Here is a 23,402-nt window from a genome sequence, read left to right as displayed (position 1 = left end):
TCCCTTGTCTGACTCTGCCACACTGTCAGTGCAGATACACTACCACAGAATATGGAGAGGAAAGCCAATGAGATAAGCAGGGTTATCAGCAATTTTGGCAAAGAAGAGCACTCCAGTCAGGAACACTAGGAAATTATAGGCAGTGAGTTTTATTGACAGTTCTGGCAATAATTCAGAAATAAAGGCTGGATATAATCTAGGCAGGTCCTTCAACCTGGAATGTCTGGGTTCATTACATACCCTGACATCTACAGCTTACACTGCTAGCAATTTGCATCTGTGAAAACCTACACTAAAGAGGAATTTTCAAATTGGAAACTTGGTTTTGGTTGGGCATTTTTTTGTTATGGCAAGAAAAAACAGAACAGTTTATTCATGCAGGAGACACAGTATGTAGTAAATAGTTTAATTTATTTTTTTATTCCTCTCCCCAGGCTTGTTTCATTCAGCTAACCTCTCTTACCAGCTACTTAGTCTCCCCTTTCCCTTCATGCAGTGTGATTATATAAAAAAGTGGATTACACCACAGTTCCTTTCTATTCAGAAACTAACTACATCACCTTCATGGCATTATCAAGCTTCTCTGACCAAGTGCACCTGAAGCACTGATGAGAACATGTAGGAATCATATCTGGTGTTGACTCTACAATCCAGACATCACTGAAACAAACTGAACCCAAGAAGAAGAAAAAAAATATACAGGAAGCAAAGCCCAGAGATAAAGCTTCTGCCTTTCAGACTTACAAGCACAGTCCAGAGCAGCTACTACTGTGTCACGTAACAACTGATTTTGTCTGCTAGCAAAAACAGCATCCAAAGACTCTCACCTTTGCATGAAACTCTGTTTCCATCTGGATGAAAAGAATGCTCTCCATTTTCTAATTTATAACCATCATTGCAGTAACACTTGTAGCTTCCCTCAGTATTCACACATCTTGCATTGTGACCACACAGCCCAGACTCCTCACATTCATCTATATCTAAAAATTCAGAAAAAATACATGCAATTCATAATAGAGTTTTTTTAAAGCAATTAATTAATATAGGGCCCAAGCTTTACTCTTCCATGAAGAGTTCTACATGGCTTCTGATGGCTCTTCTGCTAAAACAAAGGAGCTTATAACTGTGTGGTCTTTAAGCATCTGTAAAGAGGATTCTTTCAGTTTTGTAGCTATCTATCTTTTGAATTATCTCTGGTTTATTTGACAAAGAGTTTCCAATGTTCTGTGCTGTTACAACAACTCCAGAAAAATCCTGTGTCTGCACATATCTTGATTAGTTGTAACAGTTCATTACTATAACAAGGAACTGGTTAATATTCTACACTAAACACAAATATGACATTCTGGGGAATTTCAAGTATGATTTTCTTTAATCTGGCTCTTTCTTATTCTGGAAAGATCATTGTTTGAATGTGACTCTGAAGCAATGATTTGTAACGTAACAGAGAATTCAAAATAGAACCAATTCACAGCTGTTAGGAACCTGGATGTCAAATAAGTGTTTGCATTCACAACAGCAAGTGGTCTGATATGGTGTTAGAAAGTAAGTTCTACAGTGATGGGAAAGACTGGCATGGTAAAAAATTAAGTTCTGGATTCATCATGCTCAAGATTCTTTGTGATGTCTACCTGTACAGTTTGTGCCATCATTGGGAATAAATGTCTTGTTGTTGTTGGAGGCTCGGTATCCATGAAGGCAAACACAGTAAAAACTTCCATGTGTATTATGACACAGTGTATGATTTCCACAGATCTTGCTGGCTCCAATCTGGCATTCATCTTTATCTGTCAATATATTTAAAACACATGAAAGAGAGATTAAGAAAAGTGGAGTATCCTCCCTTTCTCACTCTGTTTCGTATAACCTTCTTATTGTTTTCCTCTGTAAAGACTTCCTCTGTATAGACTTCTTATTGTTTTCCTCTGTAAATTATTTGGGAAGTAAACACTGCTAGTAAGCTGAAATATTCAGACCCAGAGAGGCTGTCATGTCTGGATGAACAGTTTCATGACACAGCTCAAGTTGATGAGTCTAAGAGCTGCTGAAACCAGAGGACCCTGCTCTCTGCTTCCGCTCTTCCTTATGGCATGTACTGATTGCAGCACTTAATGGAACACCTGAGTGGGGGCAATCTCAAGCACAAGTACAGGCCAGGTAGAGAATGGATCAAGAGCAGGCGAGAAGGACTTTGGGGCGTTGGTGGATGAGAGGCTGGACATGACCTAGCAATGTGCATTCGCAGTCCAGAAAGCCAAGCGTGTTCTGGGTTGCACCAAAAGCAGATTGGCCAGCAGGTTGAGGGAGATGATTCTACCCCTCTACTTCACTCTGGTGAGACCCCACCTGTAGTGCTGTGTCTAGTTCTGAGTTCCCCAACATATGAAGGACATCAACCTGATGGAGTGAGTCCATAGGAGGCCATGAAGGTGATTAGAGGACTGAAGCACCTCTCCTACAAGGAAAGACCAAAAGCGTTGGGGTTTTTCAGCCTGGAGAAGAGAAGGCTCCAAGGACTCTTTATGGTGGCCTTCCAGTACCTAAAGGGGACCTGCAGGAAAGCTGGCAAGGGACTTTTGACAAGGTCTTGTAGTGATAGGACAAGGGGAATGGCTTTAAACAGAGAGAAGGCGGGTTTAGTTTGGATATTAGAAAGGAATTCTTTTCTGTGAGGGTGGTGAGGCAGTGGCACAGGATGCCCAGAGAAGCAACCTGGTCTAGTGGAAGATATCCCTGCCCATGGCAGGGGGGTTGGAACTGGGTGACGCTTAAGGTCCCTTCCAACTTTAACCATTCTAAGATGCTATGTTTCTTCTACAATAAGGAGATAACTCTGTGCAGGGTCCAGCAGCCACCAGTTCTTTGTGAAGGAAGGGTAAGAGACGGAGTGAAAGATCAGCGGTGGAGAACCATCCCCTTTAAGCAGTGGTAAGCTATTACACATACTCAGACACAGTATTTGACACCGTTCCTTGATTCACATATTGATTTGTCATGTATGAGATAGTTGTAGAAGAACACTATCAGCCACACTAACAAAACAAAGCTGAGCAACACTTCTTGTGTAGTAATCTTTTGGTAATGAGAAACAATCCATGCATATCCTATGTTTGGGAAGATCTATCTGGAAATGACAAAGCTTTTAGCATGTTTTGAAGAATTCATTAATAGAAGAATTCATCAATATTACTTGAGAAAGAGCATTTTAGAAATGTACTGAGTTTCTTGTCACTTTATTCACAGGCAGCCTACCTTGACAATGGGTTCTTCCATTGCCTACAAATCCATAGTTGCAGATGCAAACACTTTTTCCTTCAATTTGATGACATGTTGCATGAACGTGGCAAGTTGCACAGACATCTGGAACTGATCTGTTCACAACTGCTTTAAGAACAAAAAGACACAATTACTTTTTTTTCTTGACAACCTTAAGGGTGGCCTGGTATGGGTAACAGGCACGAAATGTAAAGTGGACTCCTATCTTCTCCCACCTCATTTTCAAACTTGCTGGAAAACAACAGTCATACTATTCAAAGACTAAAGATGAAAAATAAACAGAAAGGATTAAATGAAATAACTACACTGAACATTTTTGTCCATCCATCTCTTCTCTGACAACAAGCTAAAGAGCTTCCCAACAGTCAGTAAAACTTACAAGGCACATAATAAATAGGTCTATCCAATATTATTAATATTTTCTTCATAATAATTTGTTTCCCTTTTTTCTTGATTTCTGTTTCCTCTGGGGGTTTTGTGTTTGGTTTTTTTTTCCTTATTATTTACACATAGACATTTGGGCTGCTTATCAATCTGCTTGAATCATGTGTCATCAACATGTATACGGTATAAATGTTATTCATAAAAACGAGGTTGAGAATGCTGCCAGGAGTAAAATGACTTAAAGTCATTTTAGAAACTAATTTATATTAAAAGTGGTTTAGCAGCATACAACACAAAACCTAATTTACTGTAATTTAACAGGGCTATAAGTATACATGAAATCAGAATGAAATATAAACTTACTCTCTTCTTTGTATTCATGTATTCATGGCATTATGTTCAATTTGTCCATGTTTTGTAAGCTCTTTTTGTTATCTTCACATATGCACTCACTTTCCTAATGATAAACCTCAGAATGGATGGCTTTAATGTAGACAAAGCATGCATATGCTTACACATTTTTACATTTTAAAAGAAATAACTAACACTGCACAAGCAGATGTCTCATGATGCTTGACACAGAAATGCGAAATTTTTTACTCTTCTAAGACAGCTCAAATTGGTTCGAATACAAACCTCACTGCACATATAGCAGTGTCAAAATTTTGATTACCTTACAAGGTGTCTGAATACATAACCATAACTGGAGGGAGAAGGCATCTGAACACTTTTAGCTTCTAGCTTATCACTGTGATAAAACCGTCCCTCCACATGCACACAGTTTGTTTTACTCACAGTGCATTTCTGAGCACCTTAAGACTTGTGGGAAGCATCATAGATTCCTGCTCCTAATTATCCATGCTTTTATATACTTATACGTGTTTCTGATAAGAAAACAAAAACTGTCAGCATGCAATGGCAGCCAACACAGATCAGAAAATTAGATTTACAGCCACGGTAAGAACTTTCTCATGATACCTCAATCTTCTGATAAGACTTGGGACTATCCTCCTCAGATTGCTGCTCCAGGGGACAAAAAACATGTGTCGACTCTCAGTGCCCCTTTACTACTTTATGACTTATTTCTCCATCACAACACACAATTTATCACCCCAGCACTACAGTCACCTCACGGTTTCGGTCCCACCCATGTGTTCCCTCAGGCACAGCTCCTGACTTGGCCAGGCCCTGTCAGCCGGGCAGGGCACGAGGCCGCTGCCACCACAGCCCTCACCGAGCGGCGAGGAGATCCGCCAGCCAGTGCAAAGCACGACGCCCACCACGGGCTGCTCCACCACTAGCACGGGCTGCCTTTGCCATCACCACCGAGGGATGTTCTGCCACCACCACGGGCTGCCTCCAACACCACTACCAAGAGAGACTCCGCCACCACCGCCGGGCCCTGGACGTCTCGGTGGGGCTGCCCCCACCCCCCGCCCACAGTCCCCCCGTCCCCCCGCGGCCCGGGACGAGGGAGCGGAGCCGGGTCGGGCGGTCCCGGCCGCACTTACCCCGCCGCCGGCCCGCGCACGGCGGCACCAGCAGCAGCAGCAGCGGCAGCAGCAAGACCGGCCCCTGGGCCCGGACGCCCCCCGAGCTCATGTCCCCGCCGCTGCAGCGCCCCGGCGCCTCTGCATCGTCCCCGCGGGCGGAGGGAGGGGGCGCAGCCCGAGGGCAGGGTAGAGCCCGCGGCCGGGGCGGAGGGCGCCTGGCGCTGCCCTCCACGGGCGGAGCACCCTTATCTCCGCCGCCGAGCCCTCGGGCCCCCCGGGCTTTTACCCGCGGAGAGGCCCTTTTCCTCCCCCCTGCCCCCATTGCCCGCAAAACTCTCTTTTTTCTTCCCTTTTTTTTTTTTTTTTTTTTCTTTGTGGTGGTGGTGTGTTTTTCTCTCTTCCCTGGCACAACCCCTTTCCTTCCCCGAGACACCGCCTCAGTCCCGGCCGGGCGGGTGGCCGGGCTGATAAGGGCAGATGCTGTCCATAGCCAGGGGGCGGGGGGAGAAGCGGAGGACGGGGTTATTTACGATTCCCAAGAAGGGCGGCTGGAAAGTTACACCTGTTTGTACGTGAGAAAGGAAAATACGAGTGTGCCGCTCTCCGGCCGCCGGCGGCAAACGTGACCGAGCAGCACTTCCGATGGTGTCGGTCCGTCGAACAGAGGCGGCCGCCGGCAGGTCTGGGGGCTGGGAGGGCTCGGCGCGTCCCCCCTGCCATCGGGAGGGAGTCGCATCTGACTCCCCGCTCGGCACCACCTGCGCGAGGCACCAAGAGCTGGCGCATCAGCCCTACGGGTATACGAAAACGGTGCAGGCGTCCACCGCCAGCTCTTGATGCTTTGTCACTGCAGGCCTTCACCGCGGTACAGGTGAATCCTAAAACCTCATTTTCGGGCAGCACCACTAGGGCTGGTAGCAGTAGCAGTAGCGCTGCCTGAAGAGCTTTCTGCTGTAGAAGAGCAGTAATACTCCTAACGCTCACAGCCCTCATTCGTGTCTGTGAGCCTGAATTTTAGAAAGAGGAATGCCAAGGCAGTGAATGGGAGAAGCCTAGCACAAAGGTAGAATTAGGCATATTTGGTAGCTCTAATGAGATTCTTGAAGTTTTGCTCATATGCTATGTTGTCTTTACATTAACATCCCTACACAGCCAAGTTCTCCATCACGACTGCATTTGAGTGACATAACCTGATGTTTTACTGCTGTGTTATAACAATGAAAACCAAACAATCTCTGTCTGATTTCAATGGATGCAAACCCAGTTTCGTGAAACTATCAACTTTATCAATTTATTTAGGTAAGTTGGTCTCTTCCAGTCTTTTTTTAATTACTATTCTGCCCACTTAAGTAGGTATGCATTTTTAACCAGCTTCTGCTACTCTTATCCATCCCAACCAGATTCTTCAGCAGCGGTCAGTTACCTTCCAAGTCACCCTGTTTTTGGAAAACAGACTACAGATGTCAGTACTGCATATTTCAGCCTTAAATTACTGAAACTGGAGGCATGCATGTTCAGTGGTGGCAAGTAGCTTATCATTACAAGGAATAGTTCAGAGGGGAATTGTTCTGCACAACATATTAAAATGATTTGGAAATTATATTTTTCCTCTTCCTTGGCAGCCCACGAAGTAGCAGACCCACTAATCACTGCAATCTCTACTGTTCCTTTCGTAAAAAGTAGTGGAAGCAACTTTTTATAATTATAAACACCTTGTGCAACAAACAGGAAAAAATTTTTGGCAGCAAGCTTGAATAAATACGTCATATTTATAAAGAGAACAAGTTAAAAATTGTAACAAATATTCTTTAAAGAAAGTAACAAGGATGTGTATGAGTTGAAAATGACTGGAACAAAGCTCCTTGCTTTATTCAGTCTGTTATGTCTCAAACAGAAAATTAATTGCTGTTTAAGACATAGTTCAGAATCAAATAATTGAACTACACACAAAGGCTACTTTAAATTTAATATATATTGTTTGCATATCTAAATTCAGTGCAGAGTCATAAGTGTCAAAAGATGTTGCAAGGTCACCCGTTCTGTTTTTTTGCTCTTGAAGAAGATAAACTTTATGATTCTTGACATATTTGTCTAACTTGCTCTTTATAGACACAGTGATGTAGAACTCACAGCATTCCCAAGCAATCTCTTCTAGTACTTCACTGAATCATGGATCATTTCTTCCCTGAGGTCACCTGCCCAAGTCCTGACCTAATTTATTTGAAAAGGTAATTAAACATTCGTGAGAGTAAGACAGATTAGTGTCCACACATACTGATCCCTAATTGCTTAGACAATCCTGCTTGTTGCATGTAAAAATTTCTCTAATGAAAACACAGAATAATATCCACTTATATTTTCTGTTCTCGACAGGATAAAGGTTTTAATTCTTTCACTGTTAAACCTAAAGGATGTTTAGTTGTAACTACAGTGTTTCCTTTCTCTCTAACATTAAATTGCCCAGAGGGCATCTGTACTAGTGTTTGCTTCCATTTATCTTTTTTTTTGATAGGAAAATAATTCTGATGGTCAAAGTAGTTGAATTCATCCAGAGATGTTTGGAAGTTTCCTGTGCATTTTTTCCTTGCAACTGTCTAAATGGAGATAATTGAAAATCAGAAAGCCAAGCTGGATTAAACATCTCCTCAGCCACCTGTATTCATTCAGTCTCCTTTGCAGACAGTTGAATGTCACTGTGTCATCTAAATCCCATTTTTTTCTTAAGGATATTTGGCAGAGATTACACTACTTATTTTTACATATGAAGACAAAATATTTGATACTAATGGCTCTTTCAACAAACAGATTTTTAAAAACACAGCAAACATCTTCACCTGGAGTAAATAAATGTATTTCATCCTTGTTAACAGATCACTCAGCTATTCATAATGCAGTTGCATTTTTGAACAGCTTGCTATCAAGCACTTCTTTCCAGCTGGCAGTGAAAAGAGTAACTGCAGCTTGATGGAAGATTCCTTCTATCTCAATTCTGCCTCTGGTGCCTATTTAAAATGAATCAGATTAATGACTGGTTTCTGATTATCCACTTAATTCCCAGAATAAGAAACAGCAATTGTTGAAGCAAAAATAACTGGAAAAAATTGGCTGACCCTCTTCAGTTTCTTCTGAAAATGCTTCAGTAAATATTGTGCTGAAAAAAAGCAGTCTCTTGTACAAATTTTTCTACAGAGGAAATATTACCACTCAAGTTGTTCTCAGTATTTCTGTCTGGGCTCTCAGGTGTGCCTACGCCACTCTCTCAACTCAGGCAAATGAAGTCAAGATGAAAAAATAAATGAGATTTCTGCAAAAGCAGAATTTGAACTTTAAATATTGAATGCTTCTATACAATTACCCTGGAGGACAGGCCTTGGATGAAACATACCTCAGAGCATGCCATATACATCTCATAGCAAGAGCACGAGATAAAGTCTGCTGACAGTTGCTGCTAATCAGAAAAGCAGTTCTACAGAGCATAAAGGGTTGCTATCTGTGGGTTTTAGCATAGGAGTAGGACACCAAACTGAGCTTTGCCACAAACCCACTGTGAGCTTTGATAAGATAACCCCTTCCTCCCTCTCTTCACTTCTCCCTCCCACCTAGTTTTGAAATTGGGATAGTATTCCTATGTGTGTTGAGGCTTAATATCATCTGAGATGATGCAACATAAACTCTGATAGAAGCTAGAGCTTTGATGCCACTACACTTTGCCCCAATTTTTAAAACTCTAGGATTTAGAGTCAACCAGTTTATGGGACAACATCCTAATGTTGCCAGATCTTGGAATATTGTTCAAGAAGACTGCTGACTAGCCATTGCTTCTGATTGTTTCATGCTGTGTCACTGAGGGCTGGGCTGACTAAAGGCAATAGTTCTGAGGAGAGAGGCACAAAGGAAAAGTACAGAAAAAAGGAATAACAGCACCCCCTTCATACATTATAAAAATAATAAATAAATAATAAAGTAGTTTTATGGTTTTCTTAACTTCAAGTAGATGAACAGATATCTTTTCTTTTTTGATCCTAGAATATCTGCTAAAATCTGAGGAGAAAGAACTGGGCAACAAGCTTAATCCTTCCTTCTCTGCCAGGCTCCCCAAGCTCACCCACAGGGGGATTGGTCTTACTATTGCAGCTGCACAAAACTTAGTAGAAACGTATAGATCAGGCAAAAATGAATGATAATTTATTTGATAACTACAGGAAGAAAACTAAATCACACTGACTACAGTATTCTTGTATTATACTCTTCTCACCATAAGCTTTGCCTATTTTTATGGGCAAGATGAGTCTGAAAGTGCTACAATCATTAAATGGAAAATATGGCAACTTCTCAAGTTATATATCATCTATGAAGATGAAAAATTTCATACATGTGTCTTATGAGAAGAGAAACCCAAATATTGTTTCTTGGACATGCTTCCTGAACACATTCCTGTGCAAATTCCTCTTGGTGATCCTGCTTTAGCAGGGAGGTTCAACCAGATGATCTGCAGAGGCCCATTTCAACCCCAACCATTCTGTGGTTCTGTGACTAGAGATTATAAACCAAACCCTTCTCCTCAAGCTGTTCAGTCAGGTGGGGATTCTTTTGCTATGGCTTCCTTCTCTACAGACCAACTGTATTTTGTCACCTGGCAATCTCATATTTGAATCAACATTTTGTAGTGGGAAAGAGGGGAATAATCTAACAATCAAACCTTTCATAGTAAATACCTTGACCTTCACTCCTTGAGTTGTTCTGTAAGCAATTAAGCTTTCACATGCTGTTTATCCAGTTTAAAGTAGCTGTTTTTATGTCAATTAGAAAGCACCTCAAATTACTGTGGAACACAATTCCAGCAGAGTGAGTTGGATTTTGGATTCATAACATAATGCATTCATTTTTGGCATACAAAATGAGAGTGCTTTTGTTTGGTTACAAAACCAGCACAAGCTCTCTTCTTTCATCTTGCAAAATTAAATTAGGTGTAACTCTATTATTTCTACATTTACTGGCAATCAAAGAGAAAGACACCCTGAATGATGGCATTCTTATGCTGTCATAAATTGTAATAAAGGTTTAGACTGACATTTCTAGTTAAATAAAGGGTCACCTAGTCTTTTCTTTTTTTCATTCTAATTGCAAAGTTGATAGTCTTGTTTAACTTCAAATAATTTCTGCAAGAAATCAAGTTTGTCTTACAATCACAGAATGATGGAATGGGTAAGGGTGGAAGGGACCACTGGAGGACATCTGGTCGAATCTCCCTGCTCCAGCAGGGTCATCCTAGAGCACATGGCACAGGATTGCATCCAGACCATTCTCAAGTACCTCCAGTGAGGGAGAGTCCACAACCTCTCTGGGCAGCCTGTTCCAGTATAGCACAGTCACTTGCACAGTGAAGAACTTCCTTTTCATTCTCATGGAACTTAGGAAGTTACTGCATCATTTCTGCCCATTGCCTTGTCCTATTGCTAGGCACACTGAGAAGAGCCTGGCTCCATCCTCTTGACACCCTCCCTGCAGATACTTACAGACATTAAGAGGTCCCCTCTCAGTCATCTCTTTTGAGGCTGAACAGGCCCAGTCCCCTCAGCCTTTCCTCATAAGAGAGATAGATACTCCAGTCCCTTAATCATCTTAGTTGCCCTCCACTGGACCCACTCCAGGAGCTTCGTGTCCCTCTTGTCCTGAGAAGAACAGAAGGGACACAGCACTGCAGGTGCTCACCAGGGCTGAGCAGAGGGGCAGGATCACCTGCCCCAACCTGCTGGCAATGCTCTTCCTAATGCATCCCAGGATGTCATTGGCCTGCTTGGCCACATGGACACACTGCTGCCTCGTGAACTTTCTATACACCAGAAGAACCTGAGATTCAAATAATGTAAGCCTGTGAGAACTAAATGATAACTGACCATTTAGGCCTGCACTAGGGTGAGGATGTTTTTTTTAATATGTACTACATCAACCCACTGTCTAATTACAATTACAGATTTTTTTATTTCAGACCCATTTGATGTACAATGAGATGTACACCAGAAGGTATTTTAAAGTTTGGCTGAATGTACAATCCCATCATTTGGAGAGTAAGTGAGAAGATACGTTAATGTAAGTTTAGCAGTGTGGCTGTTTAGACTGGGTCCTAGACTTTGAAACGGACAAAATCAAGATTAGTCAGCAGGATTTCTCAACTTAAATTCAGCATCTTAATCAAACCCACTGTTTCTAGGCAATTGATCTGCAAAGTTATCAGCAATTTTCCTGTTAGATTTCATGAGACAGTAAGGGAGTAAGATATCCCAGGCAAGACAGGATATATAACATCTTATGGGCAGACCCTTCAAAAATAATTTCTTCCTTATCTATTTTCCTGCTGAAGATTGGCAACAATGACTGTGAAAATATTTTTGAAGGGCCTTGATTAAAATCATATGCATTAAAATAAAAACTAAGTGTAAAATAAGAAGTGTAATCTTCCCATAATATGAAATTGGGAGAATCTAAGTCCCACAGAATAAGCATAAAGGTACACAGTGATTGAACACCTTTCTCAGAGAAAAACCATTTACATGAGCAACATAGTTCTGCATTGAGTGCTGAATAAGAGCTCCGTAAAGTGTTCCAGGAAGTTCTTTGGGCATCTTACAAGCATATATAGTATGCCTTGAAGGAGAAATTAACTCAGGCCATCTTGTGTCAAGCAGGCTGTAACCAACAGTGCCAAATCAGAGCAGAAAGAGAGAAAAAGACATTTATGCTATAACAAGTCTCAGCATCACAAAGCATGGTATTGCGTATTAACTTTCATTACCTCTGTGGTTGAATTAACATTGAAAGATCTTATGCCTAAACTGAAAAACTCAAATAGCATAATGCCTTGTCATTTACTGTTGAAATGAAATGCACTCAACAACTGGGAGAGGTCTGCTACCAAAATCTCCAACCAGTTCAATATCTGGTAGACCAATGAAGCCTCTGAGAGGGTAAACTCATTGAATCACATAGAGCAACAGTATGAATGCTTTATGCTTTTGACAAGATAATTAAAGCCTCAGCAAGAGAGAATTTTAAGCTGTTCAATCATACTCAGGACATACACACAAAAAGGAAAAGAGTATGTCACACAACCAGACATCACATTTGAAGGAAGGTGTGGAAACCACTTTCATTTAATAGATGGAATAGAAGAGAATACTTAGGTAGCAAATCCCTTTCAGAAACTTACTGTGCCCTTAAACAGAAAAACTATTTTCACAGCTTTCAAAAATGAGGAACATTAATTACACAATTCAGAAGATACTTCCAAGTCTGATGACCAGATGAGTCAAATTCAGCATATACGGGAATGACATTTTGCTGAATACACAGTATGGCTGATATTAAATCTCACATTGCTTTTGGACAATTTGGCCATAGGTGAGAATTGGAAATAATAGAGAAGGAAAGAACAGGTTAGTAATGCTGAAAAATCAACTAGTGACATTGCCATGTTCTTTGGTAAGAAGTAAACCTGACTTCAATGTTTTGTCAATTCTTAACTGAAAGTTTTTAACTAGGAAGGAACCCACAACCCTCCCTCCCAGCACCCATCCATGTTGTGTTGACTAAAATAGTTCATGGAGCTACAGTTTTTCCCAGATCATAGCACTGGATAGCAGTTATCTTAATTTCTTTAGCATTGTGTCATTTTTTTGTGTTAAGATCAATTTTTTTAAAAAAGCTTCATTTTTATTTTCACAGGCAGTGATACTCATTGAACAGTGTTTGCAAATATATTCTCTAGGTGTGTGCTGGGTAGCACCATAGCAGGGTAGAAATAGAACCCATATCCAACCACAGAGCTGCAAGCTTGCAGCATTAAGCAATATCCTTTAGTCTGCCTGCTTTTAAAAAAGTTTCCAAGCATTGAGTAATGTGGCTGTTCAGACAAAGATGGGCTCTGGAGGGAACCCCCCCCACAAAACCCCCAATAAAAACTATTACAGACCCTTCATCATACAAATAATATGCACATGTAAGAGAAACTATTCATAGAATGGTGGTTGTTGGAAGGGACCTTAAAGATCATCTACTTCAATCTGCCTGCTGTGGGCAGGGACACCTTCCACTAGACAAGGTTAGTCAGAGCCCCATCCAGCCTGGTTTTGAACACCTCCAGGGATGGAGAGTCCACAGCTTCTCTGGGCAACTTGTTCTAGTGCCTCACCACCCTCACAGAAAAGAATTTTTTCCTTATCTAAACCTACTCTCCTTCAGTTTAAGGCCATTTGCCCTTGTCATATTGCTAAAAGCCCTCGTGAAAAGTCCCTCTCCAGCCTTCCTGTACTTACATACTGGAAGGCCTAGTTAAACCACAGCTAGAAAAACACTTTACACAGTAGATTTAATGGAGGTACTACAGAAGGTATGCCTTTGCTTGCATTAAAAGCTCTGATTCTCTCAAATGTATGCTGACCAGCTGCACTTGAAGCAGAAAAAGAGGGCCTAAAAGCGTTACTCTGATGAACTGGCTTAGACTAAGCAGCAAATATAACTTGAGACTAAAGTATTACCCTCCTTAGAAGAGCTCTTCAGGAGTCAGACAACTCATATTGCTACCTTAACACTACCCTAAAGAGTTCTCCTTGTCAGTGGACTGTTTCTCTCGGGATTTTGCAGCATCTGTGATGAGTTTATGTTTGACAGCAAAAGCATTGGTCTGGAAATGGTCTCTGTGAGGATTCACTACTATGAAGTCTCTTTTGCCCTCAGCCTCTACAGGTCCCATGTCTTCTTTTACCTACATATTCTGCCATATGATTTCCACTTTCATATCTTTTGTTTACATGTCCTTGTACTCACCTGCTACATGCTGAACAACTCAAATACAAATATCTCAGTGCACTTAAGAAAATGCAAGTGGAACTCTTTATTTTTAAAGCACACATTATCTTCTTTCCAGCTCTCTAAATGGGTGAGGCCTGGGGCTGGAGAGAAATCATTTAGGACTGATTCAAACCATATGAGATCTTACGTGTTGGCAAATTCACCAATTACTGCCCTTTCTGTTTCAGCTTACAGATATCAAAAATTTTATATCTATGCTAATTACAAGCGGTTTTTCATTTCCCAAGAAGAACACTTATATTAACTGCTTAGGGAAACAAAATCACTTGTGATTACATTACAGGGTTACAACAGCTGACAAGAATTCAAGATGGGATTTATTTTTTGGTTAGGGAGGAGGGGGAGAAGACAACAGGCAGGAATTCTACTTTCCTATCCCACTTTCTCAGGCAGACTTGGTCAAAAAATACGAAGCCAGATTTTGGCCACCAAAAGCTAGCATTTTCCCCCGAATGCTCATCAAATATTTAAGTATCAAGGACAAAATCAAGAATTACACATGGGGACTTCATATCTAGTCTTTAGAGAATAAGTATTTTGCTGAAAGCTGCCAATTCAGTCTAAACTGAATTAGATTTTTCTCCCTACAATTTCTCTAAATTCAGAGATTGGTAATAGCATAATTTACACTAAATTTGATGAGTGCTCTAGTCCTAGTCTTGAGGCACGTACAGTCATGAAGTATATACACGAGACTTCAGATTCTTCAAGATGTGCTAGGCTTGGACTGGATGGCAGACAATTAAATGCCTGCCAGATTGGCTGAGAATTTTAGATCAGAAAGAGGGGCTGCACTCCCCACATCACCCACATATTTGTATCTATTGCTTTAGACTAATGTCTGTTTACCAGCAACCCTGAATTTTGGATGCCAGAATAAAAGGGTCTAAACTAGTGCTGTGTAACACAGAGAAGGACAAGCAAAGGAGTCTGAAAGAAATGCAATCTAGAAGTTGAGAAACAGGAAGCTGAAAGCAGACCATCTTTTTTGGCTGCTATTTAAATTTTTTAAATTTAAATTTTTTTAAATTTTTTAAATCTTTGCGCAAATAATATGAATTTGAATCCTAATGCTCAAAGAGTACAGTATGGTAAAAGAGAAAACAAAAGAATTCTCACAGATGAGGCCCCAATTGTGGGGCCTCAAAATATCAAAAAATATCAAAACTTTCAAAAATAGTGTGGCCAGCAGGAGCAGGGAAGTGATCCTTCCCCTGTACTCTGCGTTGGTGAGGCCACACCTTGAGTATTGTGTTCAGTTCTGGGCCCCTCAGTTCAGAAAGGATATTGAGGTGCTGGAGCGGGTCCAGAGAAGAGCAACAAGGCTGGTGAAGGGACTGGAGCATAAGTCCTATGGGGAGAGGCTGAGGGAGCTGGGGTTGTTTAGCCTGGAGAAGAGGAGGCTCAGAGGTGACCTCATCACTGTCTATAACTCCCTGAAGGGAAGTTCTGGCCAGGTGGGGGTTGGTCTCTTCTCTCAGGCACTCAGCAATAGGACAAGGGGGCATGGGCTTAAGCTCCACCAGGGGAAATTTAAGTTGGAAATCAGGAGAAGATTCTTTACAGAGAGAGTGATCAGGCATTGGAATGGGCTGCCCAGAGAGGTGGTGGATTCACCATCCCTGGAGATTTTTAAACGCAGATTGGACGTGGCACTGAGTGCCATGATCTAGTAAATGGACTGGATTTGGACCAAGGGTTGGACTCGATGATCTCGGAGGTCTTTTCCAACCCAATCGATTCTATGATTCTATGATTCTAAGTCTGTCATCACTGATGTCTCACATCCCCACCTCAAAGAACACAGCAGTCACCAGATGCGGTATTGGCTCTGAGTTGCAGAATAGATTTTCATCCCACTGAAAATAAGAACTTCTGCCCTACACAGGGGAAGGGTGTACTTGTTGTTGAAGATATGCGCTAACCTTCTTAAAATACTTTTGATATGAAAATAAGACATTATTAGCTGCACAATTATAAGAGAAGAAAAAACCCAAAGCAGTAGACAAGAACACAGGAGAATTTAAGAGAGTACAGCTGTAATGACATTTATTAAAAGACATGCTACAACAACTAGTTAGGAAAAGAGCTAGGTATAGGTACTAAATAATCAGAAAACACACTAACCTAAACAAACAGAATATATTACAGCATAACCGAATTCACCATGCACTACACAGTCCCAAAATAGGTTTCTTTAATACATCTTATATCTTCTTTCAGTTTTAAGTCATCTCAACAGACATGGAATACTTTTCAAGCAATGCCGTAAGATACTTCACAAATGAAAGCTGTTGCTTATTAAAATATACAGACAATCTTTTTTATATAAAAACAGTTTACATTCCCATTTGTTCCCCCAAACACTTTTTTGCCAGGTTAAAAAAAAAACAAAACAAAACATGATGTTACAAATATTTACAGTATTTTCTTGTGTTAGATGAACATTTTTATAAACTGAAAGGGAACACTTATGAACAGATCATGTAAAATGAGGGAATGACAGCAATTCTTAGACATGTTTCTGTGTCTTGAATACAGTACTAAAAGTAGTCCATTAACCTTTTGCCTTATCTCACACCATTTGGTTCACATTACAATCTCATTTTCCATTGTTTCAATCACCAATAGAAGTCTCAAACAAAGTCCACTTGGCATTGGGTCTTCCCATCAGAAAGGAGTGTGAGAGAAAAAAGGTTTTTCACATGTCTCAGTAAAATTAGAACAGTCTTTGGTCAGAGAGTGAAATGACATTCTGATTGGTGCAAGAATCTGCTTGGTTAACAACCTTGGTCTTGTGTTGCTGCAGTTCCAGGGTGAACTTTTGCAGTAAGTGTAAAACATATTCAAAATTAATTGGAAAGTGCTTAGAAGGAAGTTTATGCATGGTAGCTTCCCATTCATGAATATTGTAGAGTTTCTGAGACCCGAGAAACTGCTTACAGTGAAGACATTAGTCTGCCAAGGTAAAAGCTTTCTTCATTTAGACCTTCAACTATTTCTTTTCTTTGGGACTGCTCCAGGTACCTGTTATTATTACCTAAAGTTGGAAATACATGGGTTATGCTTGAATTCCTGCATATTGCAGTACAAAAGAAAAAACTGCAATGGAAAAGGCAGGGGGATAATTAAATCTGTACTGAAACAGCTGTAATTCACTTCATATAGGTAATTCACTTCATATATAGTCAGTGGACAACAATAATTTCTAACAATATAAATATACAATTTCCAGAAGGGGAAATATATTTATTATAATTAAGACAGCAACAGATATGAAAAACCCTACATATAAAACTTCTGAAGGCACAAAAACTTTGGTACAATTTTGTTTCTGTATCACATCCCCTGGTAATAAAACCCTGAAGTTAAGTACCTCAGAAATTTTCCACTTCAACTGTTAGGATTTGCTTTAAAAAGAGCAGGCAAACAGTCTTGTATACAGCAAACAAAATCTCAGAAGATAAAGTTAATTTAAAGAAAAAAATTCTGTGCAATCTGACCAGCATCCTTTTAGCACAACAGCAACAATACTAAGTCTGGTAGTTCTGATCTAATTAACAACATACCACTAATTAACAACATACCACTGCCAAAGGTAAAGGCAAAGCAATGCTTTTTGTAAGCAGCTGACCTCTCATTTGAAAAACAGAAGTATAAGCTATAGCAGCATAAAATGACAAGTAGTAGATCTACGTCCCTTATAAAAGAAGAACTTATCACTTTCCTACTGACATGAATCAGAGGAGAGCAAGAGAACTGATCACATAAACCTCACTGGCAGTATTATCAACAAACACTAATAGATTTTCTGGCATACAAACACAAGTTTGCTATCTGTAATCAGAAAATGTCACCTATAGGCAAATCTCCATAGATAAATGGAATATCTTCAGCATAAGAAGGATCTCAATCTATCAGTACACAACAACAGAGCAACTGAGAACCAGCAGACAAGGCAACTGAGTTAAATTATCAAAGTTTAGGAAATTTGTTCAGATATTTACAGACTTCTGAAGAAATTCAAAGAAACAGAAGTTTTACCATTATACAACAAACCAAGGATCATTTGAAAAGGCACTTAGCTGCTCCTGGGTTGTTAAAAAGGCCTTATTACACTTTGAACCAAGTGTGCATCCATCCAAAAAAATGGAATCAGAGGTAACCCAGAGTTTATTTGTGACCATGACATAAACAAAGGCACAGTCATAGAATCACAGAATATGCTGAGTTGGAAGGGACCCACAAGGATCATCAAGTCCAACTCCTGGCTCTTCACAGGACACCCCAAGAGTCACACCATGTGCCTGACAGCACTGTCCAAATGCTTCTCAAACTCTGTCAGGTTTGGTGCTGTGATCACTTCCCTGGGGAGTAAAAAATCTACAATTTCCAGTACCTACATCAGCAATTTCCAGTACCTACTAGTGTTTTAGAGTACAAATTCCAGGTTACACTGCGCACATTATCAGGTACTTCACAAATGATTTAAACAGAAATTAATAATACATGTTAAAGAAATTATAAACCTATCTTTAAAAACTCAAGGCTACAGTATAGAGAAGATGAAGCTAGAATCTTCTTGGGAATTACACAGTTAACAGGTTAAATGGCAACAGACCTTTATAGGATGCAGTATGTTTAAAGTCTAACTACATATTAGGGAAGCAAATTCACAGTAAGGACTGCCAAACACAGGAACAAAGAATTTGTGAAAACTTCATTTTTGGAAACACTGAAAATTTACATGGACAATTCTCTGAGCAACTGCTCAAAGTTGTCCGTAATCTGAATAAGAGGTAGGATTAAGGCCTCTAGAGGTTCCTTTAGATCCTACATCACTGTAAGAATCTGTAGAATAATATCATTCTTTCCCAAATCCTGCTCTTTTCACAGATATCAAGGGATTTGCTAAAATATGCTTTAGAGAATCAAGAACTGAGATGCAACTATGCTTTTACAGCCAGGCACTAATGAGTCAAGCACAAAATATAAGAATTATTCCTTTTGCCACAATCCTTCAGTAACAGTGCATTTTGATAAAGATGGGGTTATGTTTGTGCTTTTAATAATTCAAGGCAGAATATCCCATGAGAAAAACTAGCCTTAACTAATGCCTTCATTCTGCTAAGCAAACATTAAGATGTACAGTTAGCTTTGAAGCTTGTCTGCACATCCTGTAAAAGCAGATCTCCCTAACAGGCAGCATCTTTAAGACATACACAAATCTGTAAGTAAGTTGACAAGAATAATTCAGTTGCAGAAAAAGAAAAAGAAGAATCAAAAAAGATGCACAACAGTTGTGCCACAAAACCAAAAAGGAAACATCATAAATATCCCCACTCAGATTTTTCTTAAATTAAAAAAAATGTAAGTCTCTGCAGGTAGTTTTTTCATCAATCCTCACAGTCAAAGGAGAGCTGTTTGAAAGGGCCAGGTGAATCTAGTCAATCTACAAATGGTTCTGGGACTGGTGCCCAGTTTGACTTGGATCATGGGACTTGCTTTGAGAAACTGGGTCTACTGGGGGCTGATGGATCCATCTGTCAGAGAAAGGGAAGAGCAACTTCAGTCATAGGCTTACCAAGCTAGTGAGGAGAGCTTTAAACTAAAGGTGCCAGAGGGAGGGGAACCTCAGTCCATCCCAGTCCTACCAGTCTGATGCCATCAATAGATGCCCAGAGCATGAAGAGGGATCAAAGGTCAGCAGGAAAGCACCTGAAGAGCAACAAAAAGGAATTCTAGCCAACAAGTCAGCTTCATTGGGGTCCCAACTTCAAGGCAATAGCACATAAGACGGGGAATAAAGAAGAGAAGTTAGAGATGTGTGCATGGATGCAGGGCTATGATCTCATTGGCATGTCATGGAGACATGGTGGGACGGCTCCAAAGAGTGGAGTGTTGGAATGGAAGGACACAGGCTCTTTAGGAAGGACAGGAAGGGTGGACAAGGAGGTGGTGTTGCCCTCTATGTCAACGACCAGCTGGAGCGCGTGCACCTTCACCTGGGGATGTATGAGGAGCTTATAGCTTATAGCTCAGGATTAAAGGCAGGACAGGAACAGGTGACTTTATAGTGGGGGTCTGCTACAGGTCACCCAACCAGGAAAACCAAGCAAATGAGGTCCTTTACAGACAGATTGGAGTGGCCTCACATTCAAAAGCCCTGGTCCTCATGACTTCAACCATCCCAGTATCTGTCAACACTGCAGGGCATAAGCAATCCAGGAGGTTGTGTTGATGGTAACTTACTTCTCCAAGTGATAGAGGAGCCAAGGAGGAGAGGTGCTATGCTGGATCTTGTTCTCCCAACAAGGAGGGAAATGTGAAAGTCAAGGGCAGCCTGGACTACAAGTTTCTTTAACACTACATCTCTAACCAACACGCATTAAAGGAAAGCAAGCTAGAGTATCTGGCTGATTTTGCAAAAATAATTCAGAGAAAAAATTTGAAAAACTTTACTACAGAATACTCACATCATGGTAGAAACATAGCCTTTCTTCTAGAAAGATAAAGTCATACAATTCATACAAGTTAATGAAAAAAACAACAAGAATGAGTGGCAAAACATTACAGCCGAAACAAATTCTGCAATAGTTAAAAGTACATAAAAGCCATGTGTAGTGGGTTTCTGTGGTTGGGTTTTGGTAGCAGGGGCGGGGCTACAGGGGTGGCTTCTGTTGGAAGCTGCCAGAAGCTTCCCCTGTCTGGTGGAGCCAGTGCCAGCTGGCTCTAGGACAGACTTCCTCCCACTGGCCAAGGCTGAGCCAATCAGGAGTAACAGTAATGCCTCTGTGATAACATATTTAAGAACAGAAGGTATTGCACAGAAAGAATTCCAGCCAGGGAAGAGCGGAGTGAGAACATGGGAACAACGAGGTAGACACCAAGGTCAGTGCAGAAGGAGGGGCAGGAGGTGCTCCAGGTACCAGAGCTGAGGCCCTGCAGCCCGTGGTGCAGCCCATGGAGGAGCCCGTGCTGGAGCAGGCGGATATCCCAAGGAGGCTGTGACCCCGAGGGAGGCCCAAGATGGAGCAGGGTCCTGCCAGAGAGGAAGGTCCTGTAGCCTGTGGAGAGGGAAGCCCATGCTGGAGCAGGTTTTTCCCGGGTAGCACTTGTGGCCCCTGTGGGGGACCCACATCAGTACAGCTCGTTCATGAAGGACTGCACCCCATGGAGGAGTGACCCACGGGACAGCAGTTTGGGAAGAACTGCTGCCTGAGGGATGGACTCACCTTGGAGAGGTCCATCAAGGACTGTCTCCTGTGGGAGGGCCCCCACAGGAGCAGGGGAATGACCCCTCTCTCTGATCAGTGGCAGAAACAACAACTGACCGTAACCCGCATTCCTCGTCCCCCTGCACCGCTGGGGGAAAACATGGAAGGCAGGAGGGGGGGGAAGGTGTTTTTAAGATTGTTTTATTTCTCACTCTTTGGCTCTGATCCTGTTAGTAATACATTTAAGTACTATCCCCACTTTGAGTCTGTTTTCCCAGTGAAGGTAATCAGTAACTGACCTCTCCCAGCCGTTATCTCAACTCATGAATCTTTAGCTCATTTTTTAGCTCTCTCTCCTCTGTCCAGTTGCAGAGGGAGAGAGTGGCTTTAGTGGGTACCTGGCATCTGACCAGGGTCAACCCACTACACTGTGTTTGAAAGAAATACCTCTTTAAAATGTGGTACAGTAAAATTAAATTTACTTAAAATTAATTTATTTAAAAGGAAATTCTAGAAAGAAAAATATCTTAAAGTGAAAGTTAACTTTCCAAAATATGATCAAAAATCAGTAATATTCATCTGTACATTCAAGACCAAACCTAACTGCATCTCAGCTTGTTCCCCAAAGAGAAATCAACATTCAGTATCAAATATTTTTTCATACTTACAAAGGAAAGAATGATAGCATTCTATTACTTTAAGTTCAATACTGAGATGAAGAGGGTGATGAATTATTCTACAAGCAGCTGGTGGAGGTTTCAAAATCACCAGCCCTTATTCTTCCGGGTGACTTTAACCCGCCGGATGTCTGCTGGGAACTCAACACAGCAGAAGAGTAGCAGTCTAGGAGATTCCTAGAGTGTATGGAGGATAACTTGTTGCAGCTGATAAATGAACCTACCAGGGTGGGCCCTGCTAGACCTGCTGTTTACAAACAGAGAAGGGCTTGTGGGAGATGTGGTGGTCAGAGGCTGTCTGGGGCACAGTGATCACATAACGATAGAGTTTTCAATACTTGGTGAAGTAAGGAAGGATGTCAACAAAACCTCAGCCTCGGACTTCCGGAGGGCAGACTTTGGCCCATTCAGGAGGCTGGTTCAGAGGGTACCTTGGGAAACAGCCCTTAAAAACAAAAGGGGTCCAGGAAGGCTGGACATGCTTCAAGAAAGAAATCTTGAAGGCACAGGAGCAGGCTGTTCCTATGTGCCCAAAGGTGAACCAGTGGGAAAGATGACCATCCTGGCTGAACAGGGAGATTTTGCAGGAAATTAGGGAAAAAAAGAGAGTCTATCACTTTCGGAAAAAAGGGCAGGCAACTCATGAAGTGTTTGTCATATGTAGTTATGTCATATAGAAAGAAAATTAGAGAGGCAAAAGCACAATTTGAATGTAATCTGGCCACTTCTGTTAAGGACAACAAAAAGCATTTTTATAAATGCATCAACAGCAAAAGGAGGGACAAGGAGAACCTCCATTCTTTGTTGGACAAGGAGGGAAACATAGTTACCAAAGACTAGTTAGGCTGCACCTTGTCCACTTCTGGGCCCCTCAGTTCAGAAAGGATATTGAACTGCTGGAAAGTGTCCAAAGAAGGGCAACAAGGCTGGTGAAGGGACTGGAGTACAGGCCCTATTAGGAGAGGCAGAGGGAGCTGGGGATGTTCAGCCTGGAGAAGAGGAGGCTCAGGAGAGACCTCATCACTCTCTACAACTAGCTGAAAGGAGGCTGGAGCAAGGTGAGGCTTGATCTCTTCTCCCAGGCAACCAGCAGCTGAACAAGGGAACACAGTCTTAATCTGTGCCAGGGGAGGTTTAGGTTAGACATTAGAAAGAAATTCTTTACAGAAAGAGCGATCAGACACTGGAATGGGCTGCCCAGGAAGGTGGTGGACTCACTGTCCCTGGAGGTGTTTAAGAAGAGACTGGATGTAGCACTTAGTGCCATGGTCTCGTTGACAGAGTGGTGTTGGGTCAAAGTCTCTGTGATCTCAGAAGTCTTTTCCAACCTGGTTGATTCTGTGATTCTGCGAAAAAAGATGCAGACACCCAAAAGAGAATATTGTAATACAGCCAATGCCCCTCAAAAAATAAGATAAAGTCCAGAAACTGAAGTGAATTTCCTGTTTGGCCTTTCTATGTAGGTTTCTTCAGGTTTTTTAGTGTAT

General features: G+C 41.4%; 2 protein-coding genes and 1 long non-coding RNA gene across 10 annotated transcripts in view; 1 reads left to right on the top strand and 2 right to left on the bottom strand.

Moving 5' to 3' along the window:
• Positions 1-5,490, bottom strand: part of SUSD1 (sushi domain containing 1) — a 42,677-nt gene extending 37,187 nt beyond the window's left edge. The window contains exons 1-4 of the mRNA XM_064642571.1: positions 5,172-5,490; positions 3,253-3,384; positions 1,632-1,787; positions 828-980 (exon numbers count right to left, since the gene is read on the bottom strand). Coding sequence (XP_064498641.1) covers positions 828-980; positions 1,632-1,787; positions 3,253-3,384; positions 5,172-5,475 — 745 coding nt within the window. The 5' untranslated portion in view covers positions 5,476-5,490. The remainder of the gene's footprint in view (positions 1-827; positions 981-1,631; positions 1,788-3,252; positions 3,385-5,171) is intronic.
• A 119-nt stretch (positions 5,491-5,609) lies between these two features.
• LOC135407497 (uncharacterized) lies at positions 5,610-6,983 on the top strand. Its single transcript, XR_010426896.1, has 3 exons — positions 5,610-6,024; positions 6,306-6,452; positions 6,554-6,983. It is a non-coding gene; the product is annotated as an uncharacterized LOC135407497 (long non-coding RNA).
• Positions 6,984-7,289: 306 nt separating this feature from the next.
• PTBP3 (polypyrimidine tract binding protein 3) overlaps positions 7,290-23,402 on the bottom strand; it is a 55,262-nt gene continuing 39,149 nt past the window's right edge. For 4 of the 8 annotated variants that reach the window (XM_064642574.1, XM_064642575.1, XM_064642578.1 and 1 more), the window contains one exon: positions 16,044-17,061. Coding sequence is in view for 3 of the 8 variants with exons in the window: in XM_064642578.1 (XP_064498648.1) it covers positions 17,058-17,061 (4 nt within the window). In the remaining 5 variants the exon portion in view is untranslated. Of the gene's footprint in view, positions 7,365-16,043; positions 23,262-23,402 lie in introns of those variants that run through there. The other 4 variants (XM_064642572.1, XM_064642580.1, XM_064642576.1 and 1 more) reach the window with 3 other exon arrangements.

This window comes from Pseudopipra pipra, chromosome Z (assembly GCF_036250125.1).
Source record: "Pseudopipra pipra isolate bDixPip1 chromosome Z, bDixPip1.hap1, whole genome shotgun sequence".
NCBI classification, from domain to species: Eukaryota; Metazoa; Chordata; class Aves; order Passeriformes; family Pipridae; genus Pseudopipra; species Pseudopipra pipra.
Note: the sequence above shows the minus strand (reverse complement) of the source record. Positions and strands in the feature narration are given on the sequence as shown.